The 15,235-nt window shown below is 51.3% G+C and overlaps 6 protein-coding genes across 6 annotated transcripts; 1 reads left to right on the top strand and 5 right to left on the bottom strand.

The window, feature by feature from the left end:
- Positions 1 to 491: 491 nt before the first annotated feature.
- Positions 492 to 2,083, bottom strand: SEPMUDRAFT_128645 (kinase-like protein). The gene is made up of 2 exons (XM_016902226.1): positions 675 to 2,083; positions 492 to 616 (listed from the first exon to the last, which is right to left on the bottom strand). Exon 1 carries the CDS (start codon positions 2,076 to 2,078, stop codon positions 1,206 to 1,208), a length of 873 nt encoding a protein of 290 aa, XP_016756363.1. The 5' UTR covers positions 2,079 to 2,083; the 3' UTR covers positions 492 to 616; positions 675 to 1,205.
- SEPMUDRAFT_93704 (uncharacterized protein) lies at positions 492 to 2,083 on the top strand. Its single transcript, XM_016910623.1, has 2 exons — positions 492 to 616; positions 675 to 2,083. Exons 1-2 carry the CDS (start codon positions 537 to 539, stop codon positions 1,129 to 1,131), a joined length of 537 nt encoding a protein of 178 aa, XP_016756364.1. The 5' UTR covers positions 492 to 536; the 3' UTR covers positions 1,132 to 2,083.
- Positions 2,084 to 3,356: 1,273 nt separating this feature from the next.
- Positions 3,357 to 3,599, bottom strand: SEPMUDRAFT_54456 (uncharacterized protein; the record flags this gene model as incomplete). The annotated part of the gene is made up of 1 exon (XM_016909298.1): positions 3,357 to 3,599. A coding segment is annotated over one exon (243 nt), but the record flags the coding sequence as incomplete, so codon positions are not given.
- A 3,393-nt stretch (positions 3,600 to 6,992) lies between these two features.
- On the bottom strand, positions 6,993 to 8,603 carry SEPMUDRAFT_151962 (uncharacterized protein). Its single transcript, XM_016907153.1, has one exon. It carries the CDS (start codon positions 8,428 to 8,430, stop codon positions 7,027 to 7,029), a length of 1,404 nt encoding a protein of 467 aa, XP_016756366.1. The 5' UTR covers positions 8,431 to 8,603; the 3' UTR covers positions 6,993 to 7,026.
- Positions 8,604 to 12,298: 3,695 nt separating this feature from the next.
- SEPMUDRAFT_54231 (uncharacterized protein) lies at positions 12,299 to 12,529 on the bottom strand (the record flags this gene model as incomplete). The annotated part of the gene is made up of 1 exon (XM_016909288.1): positions 12,299 to 12,529. A coding segment is annotated over one exon (231 nt), but the record flags the coding sequence as incomplete, so codon positions are not given.
- A 168-nt stretch (positions 12,530 to 12,697) lies between these two features.
- Positions 12,698 to 14,976, bottom strand: SEPMUDRAFT_151963 (Peptidase_S10-domain-containing protein). Its single transcript, XM_016907154.1, has 2 exons — positions 14,167 to 14,976; positions 12,698 to 14,100 (listed from the first exon to the last, which is right to left on the bottom strand). The coding sequence occupies exons 1-2, from the start codon at positions 14,707 to 14,709 to the stop codon at positions 12,730 to 12,732; spliced, it is 1,914 nt and encodes a 637-aa protein (XP_016756368.1). The 5' UTR covers positions 14,710 to 14,976; the 3' UTR covers positions 12,698 to 12,729.
- Between the last annotated feature and the right edge of the window lie 259 nt (positions 14,977 to 15,235).

The following is a 15,235-nucleotide window of genomic DNA, read 5'->3' on the forward strand; positions in this document are numbered from 1 at the left end:
GGTTTACGAGGGTATACGAGCATTTTACTATCGACAGGTAACTATCGTCCATTTTTGGTCGATAGCTGAGTAGACGGGTGTCAATAGCATAAGCGATAGTAACCGGAAACTATCGACCTGCTTACTATCGACACAATTATCGACAAAGTAGACGAGGCCTTAACAGTGCGACGGCGCCACTTCGCTCGTCGCCTCTACACTTGGCCGTAACGTCCTTGAGGCTACGTTTGCACCTGCTACGACGCGTGTAGGTCTTCGCAGTCAGGTGGTTGGCCGTCGTTCTGCGACAGAAATTCAGAAGTTGCACAAAATTGACATTACTGCACGTCCAGTGGAAGAAGCATTTGCTGCACGGTATGTGGGTCCGATGGCTTGTGAACAGGATGTAGTCCGAAGCCTTGAGGCCCGCTGAGCTGGTTCGGTACAGTGCAAGCGGTACGCGCTGGATTTCAATGTTCGCTAATCGGTATAGAACGGCTTCTGTTTAGCAGGTTTCCTCTCAAACAAATACGAATATCCTGACTCTTCAACTCGTCATGCCATCAGGCAAGGACCGTCTTTATGTTGCCCTTTACGCGCGTGGTGGCCAGTCGAAGATGCCGACGCTAGAAGATACGTGCGTGGTTTATGGGCAATACCGTCACTGAAATCGAAAGCTGACACGTACTTCGAAGTTACCACTGGGCGTTGATCGTAGGGCCGAAGGACGAAACCTCAGGCCGAGGTTGGCGATTCCACGCCAAAGAAGGACTGAAACAAGACGGAACGATGGGATGGATATTCGAGGAGAAAGAGATCCCGCTTGGAGCTACACAAATGCTCCTTGTCCGAATCTGCGTAGGAAAGGTGGAAAAGAACAGCAGGTTGAAGGAGATACTGCGCAACGTTCCAATACGAGATAGTGTTGCTGGCTGGAATTGTGTATATTGGGTAGTGGAAGCGCTCAAGCGCCTGCAAGAGGATGGCAAGGCTATGGGTACTAGCGAGCTCGATTGGACGAAGCTAAGGAATACAGCAATGGCCTATATTGAGAGAAAGAAGCAAGAGCACCGCTTTGACGGAAGAGGGTCTTTCGATATGAGCAAGCCCGCTACATACGACTTACTTGAAGGAGCAGAGACTATTCCGTAATTCGCAGGTACTAATGCATAGAACAATAGGGGTCGCAAAGCAGTTGTCTTTTTCCGTAGAAAGGATTGCACTTCTTATACATCTCCGAAATAGGCCTGTCTGAGCTTCTCCATTCTGAGTTCCTCGGGCCATGGATCCAGAAATTTGTCGATTTCTTCACGCCAAAAAGTGTTTCGGAAATTCACTTGGCACGCCGTTGTGTATTCCCAATAATGAGGATACCACCCGGCGGTTTCCCAATCTACAATACCGGTGATTGTGTCGCCCTCTGCTAGGATATTCAGGCTGCTCAAATCACCGTGAGTAAACACGGGTTGCGGCCATTCTCGAGTGTGTAGTTGTACGAGTTCGTTCACGGCCATCGGGTAGTGGCAGGTAGATTGAGAATTGATGCCGCCTCGAAGGTACTGGTGAAAACAATCGACATTGTCAAACGGTCCAAAGGTAAGGGTGCTTCCCGGTAGTCGACAGTCCCACAGTCGACCTCCATCAATGTTTGCAACGGCCGGAGAGGGTGGTGCAATCCGGCGCATACCATCTATCATTTCCTTCAACTGCTGTAGGATCTTGGCCTGAGACTCCGCCGACCTCGATTTCCAGCTGTATGCAAGGCATTCGCCGCCAAGTCTTCGCATCATGATATATGTCCATCCATTGTGAGTGAAAGCGCAATAGATTTTCGGTACCGGAATGGAAGTATTACATGCGATGAACTCCATCGTAGACGCCTCTGGAAGATGTCGCAAGGGCCCGTACTTGACGCAGAGTGTTCGTGTAATGAATAGTATCATCCCTTGTCTCGGTCGAATAGAGCCTAGGAGCTTGATGGCTGCGAGCGTTAGAAAACGCCAGTACCAGGTGTCGTTAATTGAACGCAGATTTTCGGTACTGGTATGGATAGGCGGAGCTGGCGGAGATGCGCTCGGGTTTACTTTCTTGAGCCCCATCTTGGTGTCGCAGTAAGAGATTGTGGATTCGGATAGAGGTAGGTGTCAAAGCCGTTTGTAGGCGGAACGTCTTCTCAGGGCAAGTGCAGTGCCAAGGCTTTCTGCGGCTGTACTCATTCAAGGGCTTGGCATTCCAGTGCAGTTCCTCATCTACCTAAACCTTCACGGCCTGACGCTTACATACCCGCTTACTCAATTCGCGTGCACTCGCTCATGATATGCTCTCTTGTCGTCCTATCCTTATCAGCCGGATCCTCCAAAGATGGGTCTACAGCTGCATTATTGCGGTGATCAAGATAATATGCTACCACGGGATCTTCAATCATTTCCGCTTCATAGGCTCCTTCACAAACGGTATCTCTCGAGGAGCTTGCTTTTGCGCTTCTCCGAGCTTGTCTGCCAGTGTTGACTGGGTCATCCTGCGGCGACGGTATTATCGCGAGTTCCATGTCCGCAGAAGCGTTTTGTAGGTTCATCAGCTCAGAAGACTGACGCATGGTCACAGACTATAGATGGATGAACTCGGCAAAGTCTCCTCGTCCTATGCGATCCCTCGGCGAAAGGGCGTAGGTGTAGAAGTAGAACCAGGTAAGTGCTCATAATTGGACGAAGTTGGACGGCACGCGAAGACAATAGCTTTCCCCCGATCCTCGGTACGCTCACTGAAGTCCGCACGCTTTCCCCCGGATTCTAGGATGATGGAGGCAGCATCGTTGGACGAGTGCGCCGGCATCTTGTGCCTTAGCAGACGAACCGTCTCAGCATCAAGGCCTCTAATTTCGCCCCCGAGCATGTCGGTCCAGAGTTGACGGACTGAAGTCATTCCACTGAAGATTTCCTACATTGGGGTCAACGCACTTTTCAAGGCGCAGAGGAGCGAAACCGACCTCTTCACAATGCATCTGCATAATTTCGCGTAGTTTGCAAAAGTTGAACGCGTGCCAATCGAGGGCCGTGTTGGCACTGAGCTCTATAAATACCTGGAGAAGCGCGCCATTGTGATAATGTTGTAAGGTGGTAAGGTAACCCTTCTGCCATCTTTCAAGCGTGCATACCACTTCTTCTTACAGACAAGATCGCCTCGGCCGCGAGCGTTCAAGATGTGTCGGAAGATATCGCCATCCGCGAAATTGAGGCAATGTCCATAGTCCTGTTGCATTTCCTATTGCACCGGGAGGGGCAGATCTGTATGTCATCAGAATTCTGCTCGCAATGCATGGCATCGCAGACGGTACCTTTACCAAAGACCTTCACGGTCCACCACTAGTCTCGCACCTTTCAAAATTTTCTCGCCGCCGTTATTCTATACCCGCCATGTAGGCAAACGATTTGTACATCGTCGGAGAAAGCTAGCATCGGTGCGTTCGTTCCCGAAGACGGTAGGCCAGCGACGCCGCTAGGGTGCGAACGCAGCGTACTGGACATGATTTCTTGTTGAATCACCACAGGAACACTGTACTCCGGCTTATTATGGCGGCATCCTTCTTGTTCGAAGACATTGCACAGATATGCGACTTGTTTCTAGTCGACTTCCCGACCAGTCTGAAGAGTTGGTCGCCCGTAAGTAGGGGTATAGGAGGAGTAATGCTCCGTCTGTAGCTACTTAATAGAAACCAACATCTGTCATGTCTACTGTGATTGCGAAATATACTCAACGCTACGCTCTACGGCCCTCCTCCCGCGGCTATTCTCGACATCGCGAAGTCCTTAGAAGGCCGGTCCTATTAGTAGGAGATTATACCCTGCTGGCCTCCGATGCAGGCGTTCGTCGGGGAACGGCACTAGCGCCTCCGACAGTCTGGGTCGGAAGTGACCGAGACGAGCAGGTCGGGGACAGGTTAGGAACATTAGCCTTTTATGAACTGGCGCTTCTGACAGACGCGCTTCCAGGTTACCTATAGGCGAGCATGGTGTTCGCTTCCGACGCAGGCCCAGCCATCCTTGCGCCAAGCGCGCGTTTACTAGCCTACCTAGGTAACGTTGCATCTTGAAGGGGTCAACACCTGGTAGGAACTTCGGACATCCTGCTATGTTCCATGTTGTTGGAGTCTTGCAGAGGGTCGCTATACTGCCGGGACATCTCGTATAGTACTGCCTTCTCCCAGCGGACATGTTGTACCCTGCGGGTACCTTACGTCGGCACGTATATGGCAAAATCCCTGCCAGGTACTAGTACCGGCAGAATATCAAGACTGCCCTATGTATTGCTTCCCAGAAACAGACCAATTCTCAGCGTAGGTAGAAGTGTAGACTCGAGATGGTAAGCGCACCTCACTAGGACTAGAGAAGGTTGATACAGGAAGGCACAGCCGTTCCGCGACCGAAGAGACTTTGTATCCGAGAACACGGCAAACTTCCCCGTTCGCAACAATATTCGAGAGAAGCGGAAGCTGGATGAGATTCTTGTATCAACGTCCTTTTACGATCCGGGTGACGAGGCGGATGAGTGATGAGCGGTCGTATAGAATCAGCCTGATAAAACGAATTGGCAACACTCTAGACGGCGAGAATGCAGAATGCCCTCGTGAGGACAAGAAGCCGAGAGCAGGCTTCTGCATCGACTCTACGTTCAACAGGAGCGCGATCCTGGGACAGTTGGCCTGGGAGATGGGAGCGGCCAATGGCGAACAGGTCACGAAGCTGCCAAAGTCAGATGAACAGGTAGCAGCCGGAGAGGCAGTTTGGGCCTAGTTGAGACGAGACTGGGGGCTCGTTTGTTTCAAGAGGACGTTGATAGAAGTCGTGGTCTGCGGACGGTGATAGAAGTCGTCGTGGTCATTGGGATGGTCGTCTTTGGCGGTCATCTTCACGGCATCGTTCGGCACGGCGTGGCTCCCCGTGCCGTCGATACAGCCGGCCGGGTATTTCAAGCAGGCACTTCGTATCCCGATATCGTCTGTATCCTTCTCTACGGCAAGGACCGTCTTTATGTTGCCCTTTACGCGCGTGGCTCCCAGTGCGGTCGATACAGCCTCATTCAAGGGCTTGGCATTCCAGCGCAGTTCCTCATCTAGCTGTAAGCCTTCCCTTCCATCGCGGGCTTCACGGCCTGACGCTGACGCTTACATGTCCGCTTACTCACTTCAGGCCCTTTGTGACAGCTTTGGTGGTGCTCATCCATCGTCCATCCTCATCAGCCGGATCCTCTTGCGCTTCTCCGAGCTTGTCTGCCAGTCGGGGGAACCCATTCTTGCTACTACATGTAGGTACTCAAGGATCTCGCGACGCAGGCAACACTCAGGTACTTTAACCATGCTCCTGGGAACATCGACACAGACCAGACCATGCTAAGCATCTCTCGTATTGCTTCTGTCAGGTTGGCTTATCTTCCCGAGAGGGTAAATACCCGCTTCATCGTGCGAATAGCTTTGCATGGTATCCGTTCTACCATATAAAACCAGAGTCACCAAGCCGCTCTGAATAGCTATCAGCATTCACTCGCCACTTCGCCTCCGCAACAAATCATCTTCGCAAACCCCAATCGTCGGCTCGATACTACCCTCAAGATGCGCAGCTCTCTCATCGCTATACTGTCCATGACAGGGTAATTCAACACGTTCGGATTACTATTACTACGATACTGATACTGACCACGCATTTTTTTTGTTTTCCAGTCTCTCCCATGCCTGGCAATGCCAGTACCGATTCATAGCTACCCACAAAAACAACCAAGATCTTATGGACGGTTGCACCACTGCGGCGAACCTCCAATTCACTCTCGGACAAGAGAAATCAGTCTTGTTCCAGATTGCAGGAAAACATCCAGCGACTTGTATCGATACAAGCTGTATTAATGGTGGCTTTGAACGGCTCGTGGACTATTGTAAAACCCAGTGCTCGGCGGCGGGCTCGGAGTTTGTTACTGTTGCGGATTGTGTTAATCCTAAGCCCTGTGGTCCGTACAAATAAAAGGATGTAGAATCATCTTCGCAAAATGACAATGTCTGTATCGTGGGGAGTTGGATGGAGAGAGGCGGAAGCGGAGGACGAGGGATACATGTATTGGAGAGAGGCGGAGCACGAGGGATACATGTAAGGTATTGTTCGATAGCACTCGAATTTGTTGTCATTTTGTTGTGGCTCTCGGCCTCCCTCGGAAAGCCTCATTTGGGTAGGGCAGACGTCACGCGACACCGCCCTGCTAGGCCTAGCCATGCAGAGAAGAAGCGTGGGACCTTGCTCGCATCTACAAGCGATTCCCGGGTCCCGACTTGTTGGTAAAATGACTAGATCTCGGCTTCACGATCGTAGTAATTACCCTGATCTGACCTCCCAACGATCTGGACTCTTGAGCAGACTAGCCGATGCGGACTGCTAGGGAGAAGTACCTTAAGAGAGCGGAGGAAGGTAGAAAGCACGGTAATACCTAAAGTACCTAAGGCACGATAGAACCGTGCTTGGTGCCTCCCTTGCACGGTAGCATCAAGGGAAGGTTCTATTTTGAGGACACGTCGTTCGCTGATGCTCGACCATGCATCAGCTTGCTGCCGAAACATCACTTCGAGCACGAGGGGGTTGACAGTTCCCGGCAGCTCAGCCTCTCGAGACTCTCGATATTGCAACCTGATCCAATCATTGGTACGGAACGACGTCCCTCCCTTCCGAAGCGAAGCGTAGGTCAGGGAAGGGGGGAGTGGAGTGCCAATCAATTAGCAAAAGGTGTGTAGGGGCAAGAAGAGGAAGAAGAGAGATAAGTAGAAGAGGAAGAAGAGGAAGAAGAGAGATAAGTAGAAGAGGAAGAAGAGGAAGAAGAGAGATAAGTAGAAGAGGAGGAGGAGAGAGAGAGAGAGAGAGAGAGAGAGAGAGAGAGAGAGAGAGAGAGAGAAGAGAGAGAGAGAGAGAGAGAGAGAGAGAGAAAGAGAGAGAAGAAGAAGAGAGAGAAAAAGAAGAAGGAGAGAAGGAAGAAGAGAGAGACGGGATACTTTATACTCGATATAGGTTCATTCTATTATAGTAGGATCATACTTAGCCCGGCCGCAATTCCAATTGCTACAAAGGCCCAAGCAAAAGCGCTGATAGTAGTACTAGGACTAGCAGACTCGGGAGCCATTTTCGTCGTATTACTTCCCCCTAACGCAGTGTTGATACAATTGGAGGCGCATTGATATCCAGAAGGACAACAGCCGCCCCCAACATCAGCGCCGCACGTTGCCCAGCCATTCGCACACGAGCCAGTAGTAGGCACAGCACTAGCAACGGCGATAGTCAGGCCGGAGGTGGTAACGACAGCTGTCGTAGCGGACGGCGGACACGAAGTAGTGTCACAGTTCCGATCGACGCGACAACAGCCACCCAGATAGACGGCGGAGCACATGTAGAAGCCGGTGGGACAGCCTTCGATCGTGGCTGCGGTGGTGCTGGTGGTAGTGGTGGTCCGGGAAGATGAAGAAGCAGAGGAGATGGAATTGTCGCCGCTGGTCGGTCGCACAGGCGGTGCGGCTGTCGCTGAAGAGGTGGTGGTCCGGTCGAGACAGCTGGTGCTAGTGCCGCAGACTTGATCAGTTCGACAACATCCGCCTCCCAGAGTCGCTGCACAGGAGTGGAAGCCAGAAGTGCAGGACCTACTACTCGACACAGCGCTTGTGGATGTCGTAGCATGATCGCTGCTGGTGCTGATAGTGCTCGTTGTAGTAGCAGTGGCCGTGGCCAGAGGGAGGGTTCTCGTAACAGTCGCGGTGCCAAACACTTCACATCCGCCATCCACACACACTGCGCCCGGTATACAGCATCCTTCACCAGCGCCCGGGCAGCTCGTATAGCCTGCAGCAGTATCGCAGTCTCCCACTTCGTTACCGCATGAAGCGCCTGCGGGACAGCACCCTATGCCCTCTGTTGTATTGATGCACGACTCTCCGATCTGACAGCAGAGATCCGAGGCCACGCTGCCACAAGAAGTTGTTCCTGTAGGGCATTTGAAGTCTCGAGCAAAAACGTTACGGCGGTGGAAGAGGAATGAAGCCAAGTGTCTTTCGTGGTTGGTATGCTGCGCGATAGCGGGCAACAGATTCGACATATTTCCATATCCAACATCTTCTGCTTCTGCTTCTGCTTCTTCTACTTCCTGTGCTTCTGCTCCTCCTTCTTCCAAAAAGTCCCAATAGTGAAGATAAAACTTCTCGCTCGGGTCATCGCTCAGCTTCTTCATGCCCACCGGCTGCTGCCATGTCAACTTCTGCTGCGCGCGGACTCCGCGTTCCACCTGCGACTGGTGTTCGGGATAGTATTTGGCCGATCGAGGCAGATTGTGAGGCCATTGAGCAGCGTGGGTTGTCGTCGCTGAGGAGAAGAGGAGGAGTAGGAGGAGGAGGAGGATTCGAGTGGTGGTGGGTAGAGCAAGCAGCGTAGTAGTCATGTTCCTACAATCCAGGTCGAAGAGAGGGCAGAAGGAAGAAGAAGAAGAAAAGGCCTCGTAAGACTGGTCTGCAGAATGTTGTCGTCGCTCATTCTGGCGGTGGCTGTACAGAATTACCTATACCATACCTATTCGAGGTGTAAATTAAGGTATAGTGACTGACTGACTTCGCTTGTCGTGTCGCAGGATGAAGCTTGCTAGGTTGGTGGCTGCGAAACGACGGTCGGCCAAAGCGGCCAACCGCCATCCGTCACCCCCGACGTATTCTTATACTAAATACACTTCTCTATACTACAACGTCTACTTACTACTACCCTATAAAACCTACCTTCCTACCTTCCTACCTTCCTACCTACCTACCTATCTATCCTAATAGGCTACCTTACCTAAAATTCAGAAGAGAAAGATAAGAAGAAGAGGAAGCCTAGAGAGAAGAGGAGGCCTAGGAAGAGGAGGCCTAGGAAGAGAAGGCCTAGGAAGAAGAGGACGCCTAGGGAGAAAAGGAGGCCTAGAAAGAGGAGGCCTAGAAAGAAGAGAAAGCCTAGGAAGAAGAGGAGGCCTAGGAAGAAGAGAAGGCCTAGGGAGAAGAGGAGGCCTAGAGAGAAGAGGAAGCCTAGAGATAAGAGAAGGCCTAGGAAAAGGAGGCCTAGAAAGAAGAGGAGGCCTAGGAAGAAGAGGAAGCCTAGAGAGAAGAGGAGGCCTAGAGAGAAGAGAAGGCCTAGAGAGAAGAAAAGCGAGAAGAGGCCTAAGAAGAAGAGGCCTAGGAAGAAGAGGAAGCCTAGGAAGAAGAGATAGAGAGAAGAGACGAGAGACGAAAGACGAGAGACGAGAGACGAGAGACAGAAGAGACTTAGGGTTAGGGTTAGGGTTAGGGTTACAAAAGATAAAATAAAAGGAATAACAAGACTTTGTAACGAGACTTTGTAATAAGAGGAACGAGAAGAAGAATAATAATAATAAGAGGAATAAGAAGAGAAACGAGAAGAGAAACGAGAAAAGGAATAAGAAAAGGAACGAGAGAAGAACGAGAAGAGGAATAAGAAAATTTTCTATAGGCCTATCTAGTAGTAGTATAGAATTAGCCAATTTTCTATATATATTATATATATTGTATATATATTTATATTCTATCTCTCTCTATCTCTTCTTTCTAGGCCTTCTCTTCTCTCTAGGCCTTCTCTTTCTAAGCCTTCTCTTATCTCTAGGCCTCTTCTTCCTAGGCCTCTTCTTCCTAGGCCTCTTCTTCCTAGGCCTCTTCTTCCTAGGCCTCCTCTTCTCTCTAGGCCGCCTCTTCTTCCTAGGCCTCTTCTTCTCTATCTCCGTTTAGACGCTCTCTCTTTACGCTTCGGAAGGAGAGAGGTCGTTCTATACTAATAACGTCAAACTTTCGGATCGGAGATACTACTACCCGGACCTCTATACTTTTTAAAGAGAGAGGGTCTAAGGACAAAGTACGTATAGATAGGTATCTGCTCCCTTATCTTTTTTTATATTTTTCAAAATTTAGAAGAAGATACCCGTCCGAAGAAGCCTACCCGATAAAGCTACCTACCTAAAGAAGACGCCTAAGAAGAAGACGCCCGAGAAGAAGACGCCCGAGAAGAAGACGCTTAAGAAGAAGAAGCCTACCCGAGAAGAAGACGCCTACCCGAGAAGAAGAAGAAGAAGGAGGAGGAGGAGAAGGAGGAGAAGAAGAAGGAGGAGGAGGAGGAGAAGGAGATAGAGATAGAGATAGAGATAGAGATATCTAGGAAGTAGGAAGAAGAAGCCCGGGAAGAAGACGCCTAAGAAGAAGACGCCTACCTACGACGCCTACCCAAGAAGAGACGCCTACCCGAGAAGAAGACGCCTGCCTACGACGCCTACCTAAGAAGAGACGCCCGCCCGAGAAGAAGACGCCTACCTATAATACCTACCTAAGAAGAGACGTCCGCCCGAGAAGAAGACGCCTACCTATAATACCTATCCGAGAAGAAGATACCTATCCGAGAAGAAGACGCCTACCTACGACGCCTACCTACAACGCCTGCCTAAGAAGAGACGCCCGCCTAAGAAGAAGACGCCTGCCTACGATACCTACGGCCTATCTAAGGAGAAGACGCCTATCTACAACGCCCGTCCGAAAAGAAGATATCTATCCGAGAAGAAGACGCCTGCCTATAACGCCTACCCGAGAAGTAGACGCCTACCTATAACGCCTACCCGAGAAGAAGACGCCTATCTATAACGCCTGCCCGAGAAGAAGACGCCTACTTAAGAAGAAGACGCCTACCTACGACGCCTATAGCCTACCCGAGGAGAAGACGCCTACCTACGACGTCTACCCGCCTACGACGCCTGCCTACCTATAACGCCCGCCTGCCTACGACGCCTACCCGCCTACGACGCCCGCCCGCTTATAATACCTACCTATCTACGACGCCTGCCTGCCTACGACGCCTACCCGCCTACGACGCCTGCCTGCCTATAACGCCTACCTGCCTACGACGCCCGCCTGCCTACGACGCCTGCCCGCCTATAACGCCCGCCCGCCTACGACGCCTGCCTAAGAAGAAGACGCCCGCCTACCCGAGAAGAAGATATTAGTACTTAGTCGTATAGTTATAGCGATACTTAGAGGAGTTCGGTAGGCTAATTCTAAGCAAGTTTAGTAAAGGCTAGATAGCTGTATCTATCGTCGTTGTCGAGTTTAATATAGGTTATCGATAGTTACTTACGCTTAAAATCAGTATTATTTGTAGATCTAGAAAGTAGTTTTCGGTTTAAGATTCCGAGGATAGTAGTATCGTATTGCCTATCTATCTACTTACCTACCTACCTATCTATTCCTATAGGCTACCTTACCTAAAGTTTAGAAGAGAAGGAGAAGGAGGATAAGGAGAAGGAGGAGAAGGAGGCCTAGGAAGAAGAGGCCTAGGAAGAAGAAGAGGCCTAGGGAAAAGAGAAGGCCTAGGAAGAAGAGGAAGCCTAAGGAGAAGAGGAGGCCTAGAAAGAGGAAGCCTAGGAAGAAGAGAAGGCCTAGGAAGAAGAGAAGGCCTAGGAAGAAGAGGCGGCCTAGGAAGAAGAGGAGGCCTAGGAAGAAGAGGCCTAGAAAGAAGAGGCCTAGAGATAAGAGAAGGCCTAGGAAAAGGAGGCCTAGGAAGAAGAGGCGGCCTAGGGAGAAGAGGAGGCCTAGGAAGAAGAGGCCTAGAAAGAAGAGGCCTAGAGATAAGAGAAGGCCTAGGAAAAGGAGGCCTAGGAAGAAGAGGCGGCCTAGGGAGAAGAGGAGGCCTAGGAAGAAGAGGAGGCCTAGGAAGAAGAGGAAGCCTAGGAAGAAGAGGCCTAGGAAGAAGAAGAGGCCTAGGGAGAAGAGGAGGCCTAGGAAGAAGAGGAGGCCTAGGAAGAAGAGGAAGCCTAGGAAGAAGAGAAGGCCTAGGAAGAAGAGAAGGCCTAGGGAGAAGAGGAGGCCTAGAGAGAAGAGGAAGCCTAGAGATAAGAGAAGGCTTAGGAAAAGGAGGCCTAGAAAGAAGAGGAGGCCTAGGAAGAAGAGGAAGCCTAGAGAGAAGAGGCCTAGAAAGAAGAAGAGGCCTAGGGAGAAGAGGAGGCCTAGGAAGAAGCTATCTCCGTTCAGACGCTCTCTCTTTGCGCTTCGGAAGGCTAAGGTACCTAGGGAGGTTCTAGGAGGAGAGGGAGGTCGTTCTGTACTAATAACGTCAAACTTTCGGAGCGGAGATACTACTATCCGGACCGACCCTTTTTAAAGAGCGTCTAAGGACAAAGTATATATATATAGGTATCTGCTCCCTTATCTTTTTTTCTATTATTCTAAGACGTTTATTAACTATATCCTTTATAGAGAAACCCGCGAAAGTAATCCTAGAAAATACTCCTAGTAGGTAGGTAGGTAGATAGGTAGATAGGTAGGTAGGTAGGAAGGTAGGTAGGTAGGTAGGTAGGTAGGTAGGAAGGTAGGTAGGTAGGAAGGTAGGTAGGTAGGAAGGTAGGTAGGTAGGAAGGTAGGTAGGTAGGAAGGTAGGAAGGTAGGAAGGTAGGTTTTATAGGGTAGTAGTAAGTAGACGTTGTAGTATAGAGAAGTGTATTTAGTATGAGAATACGTCGGGGGTGACGGATGGCGGTTGGCCGCTTTGGCCGACCGTACGAAACGGAAACACCCGCCATATGTCTCGGCAGGGAGAAAATAAATAACACTAGGAGGTACCAGCTGGGTAGGAAGTAGGAGGTATCACAAATGGATGTTGACAATAATGCAGAAACGCTATATGCAACCCTTTAGACACCAATTTCCATGTTGAGCCGATGCTACGACGCATGTCCATTCGCAGGTCTCCCGTACCGCCGCCCATCGACCTCTTCTTCCTCATCATTATCATCATCATCATCTCCTACACTAAAGTTCTCGCGATACATCTCCTTGTGCCGCCCGTTGCTCTGCGACATATCATCCAGTTCGGCTTCGTCCCAGTCTCGTGCAGCCTCTACGTCTCGCTCCGCTCTTCTCGCCGAATCAATATCAAGTCCCAGACCCCCACTGGGACCTCGGTCGTCAAAAGGTTCCATGCCAAAGATGGATCTGTAGCCCTTGTGCTTGCTCCGCTCCCGCCAGATGAAGACTCCCCAGATGGATGCTGCAACAATGACAAAGAACAATGCCACCTCTCCCGACCGCTGATACGCTTTCCACTGCGCCGCTTGCACCTTTTCGGCCTCGGCCTCCTGAGCCGCCGTACTGTTCGGGTGACCGCCCACGGAAACCTCCACGCCTTTCTCGCCATCGATGCGGGAATCTGCGGGTGTGCCGCCAATAGAGGCAATATCCACGCCCATGAATCGATCAAGCATGTCTCTGCTGCGACGTGGGTAGTCAAAGGGAACCATGTGCGAAGAGTTGTAGAAGCGCAGATAGGTGAGGTTACGCGCAGTCTGGTACACACCAGCAGGCTCGCCTTCAAACGTCCAGTCTCGACGAGGAGCCGTCACTCCAGGTGACAACTCCATGCCCGTACCACCATTCCACACCATGTTGTTGATGAGGTTCTCCGTGCCAATGTGGTTACAAATCATGTCCTTGTCGCCGGAGAAGAGGAGAATGGGCAGCTCCTCGAGTAGTTTGGGAAGCAGAATCCTCGATGGCTTCGACTTTCTGGCGGTAAAATGTGACGAGACTTGGTTGTTGCACTCCACCCAACCCGTCTTCTTGTCGTCGTTGATATGGAGTGCCTTTTTCACATCATCCCTGCGCAAATAGGGTGTGACTTGGGTCAAATCCGGAGGCCAGTTCATGCCGCAGCTGGGATAGCTGTCGTGCAGTCTCACGTCGTACATGTTCACGCAGCCATCACTCGTCTGCGTGAGGCGCAGGATTTCCTGCATGATGTTTTCGCAAATGTGGGAGTCGACGTGGTCCTTTGCTCCCGCGTCCAGATCTTGCAGGCACAGCTTTTGCTTCTCGAGTATTTTCTTATCTGCGTCGGATCCCGCGGTGACTAAGCCATTGTCGTAGGCAAAGGGGAGAAAGGAGATGTACTGCTCGGGTCCAGAGATCCAACCGTTGCCAATCATAAGACCCTGGAGGTTCCAGGCGTGCGCTGCGTCTTTCTTGTTGTGCTCGAGGATAGCTTTACCGACGTACGGAATCCATTGCCCTGCGTAAGACTCTCCTGCTATGTAGAGCTGTCGTACAGGTTAGCACATCAATCTCCTGTTTTCCCTCGCACTCACGCTCTCTGTGGAACATACCTCGGTGTGCTCGTATTCTGGAAAGATCTTGAAGAAGTTTTTCAAGAATGTAACCATCTGCTCAGCCATCTCGTCCATCTCGTGTATGTAGCTGTCGGTGTCGACGTAGCTGAAACCCGTGCCTACAGGCTGATCCACGAACAAGACGTTTGCAAACTCATCCCAGCTGCCGTCTTGAAGCCGTAGTGTGCCATCTTCCTTCACCCTGTACGGACCAATTTCCATCAATGCGCCGTCCATACTGCTGCAGCCTGGTCCACCATTGAACCATAGTATTGTCCTCTGCTTGTTCGCAATGTGCCGGTTCTTGAAGAGCCAGAAGAAGAGGTTGCCATGGTGTTGGGGCGTGATCTCGAGATGGCCTGCCCACATGTCCAGCCTGGGTTCTGCAGGTGCTCCAGGCAGATTGGTGACATAGTAGTCTGCTGCCGTCTTGGCCGCCAGCGTCGCAGGAAGCCATGATGACAAGGACAGCAGAGTTGTGAGGGTGAAGATGGAAGACCATGGTGCACGCCGCGAAGGAGGACTTCGCGTATGCGCCATGCTGGGAGTGGAAGAGTCGGGCAGTTGGTCTGATGTGACGACTCCTATTGATGCCTCATTGGGTCGTGTAGATGCAGAATATCTCGCTGGACAAGCGTTGGGTGGAGGAGGAGGAGGAGGAGAGGAGGCGGCGGTGGTGGTGGTGGTGGTGTTGGTATGCCAGCAGGACGTCTACTCGAGGCGCGAGTATAGAAGATTATGTAGCTACGTGTAGCTTGGGGTATCCCGTCGTGGTTGTTTGGCTCCGAAAAGGCCGGAAGAGGCAAATAGATCGGCGCCGGGACTTCTGGAGAGCTTTTCGTGCCTCAGGTTATGTCGTCGACCTGGCGGACGGCGAGGAGGCGGCGGCGGAGGCGGAGGCGGAGGAGAGCGGAGCGGAGCGGGGAGGTGGAGGGCAGCGGTGATGATGGTCAGCGAGGGCAGCGAGTCCAGGCACGTGAGAAAAAAGTGAGTGCTTAAGGTATATTGACACTGCTGAGACTGATGCCTGCCTGATATATAGGTAATATCTTTGATGGCCGGTCGT

The sequence above is a fragment of the Sphaerulina musiva genome, assembly GCF_000320565.1.
Source record: "Sphaerulina musiva SO2202 unplaced genomic scaffold SEPMUscaffold_12, whole genome shotgun sequence".
NCBI lineage: Eukaryota > Fungi > Ascomycota > Dothideomycetes > Mycosphaerellales > Mycosphaerellaceae > Sphaerulina > Sphaerulina musiva.

Excerpts from the sequence above, each read along its gene's own strand:
- SEPMUDRAFT_93704 (XM_016910623.1), top strand. The coding sequence starts at position 537 with ATGCCATCAGGCAAGGACCGTCTTTATGTTGCCCTTTACGCGCGTGGT. Across the intron at positions 617-674 it reads ATGCCGACGCTAGAAGATAC|TTACCACTGGGCGTTGATCG; the intron begins GTGCGTGGTTTA and ends CGTACTTCGAAG.
- SEPMUDRAFT_128645 (XM_016902226.1), bottom strand. The coding sequence starts at position 2,078 with ATGGGGCTCAAGAAAGTAAACCCGAGCGCATCTCCGCCAGCTCCGCCT.
- SEPMUDRAFT_151963 (XM_016907154.1), bottom strand. The coding sequence starts at position 14,709 with ATGGCGCATACGCGAAGTCCTCCTTCGCGGCGTGCACCATGGTCTTCC. Across the intron at positions 14,101-14,166 it reads CAGAATACGAGCACACCGAG|CTCTACATAGCAGGAGAGTC; the intron begins GTATGTTCCACA and ends CCTGTACGACAG.
- SEPMUDRAFT_151962 (XM_016907153.1), bottom strand. The coding sequence starts at position 8,430 with ATGACTACTACGCTGCTTGCTCTACCCACCACCACTCGAATCCTCCTC.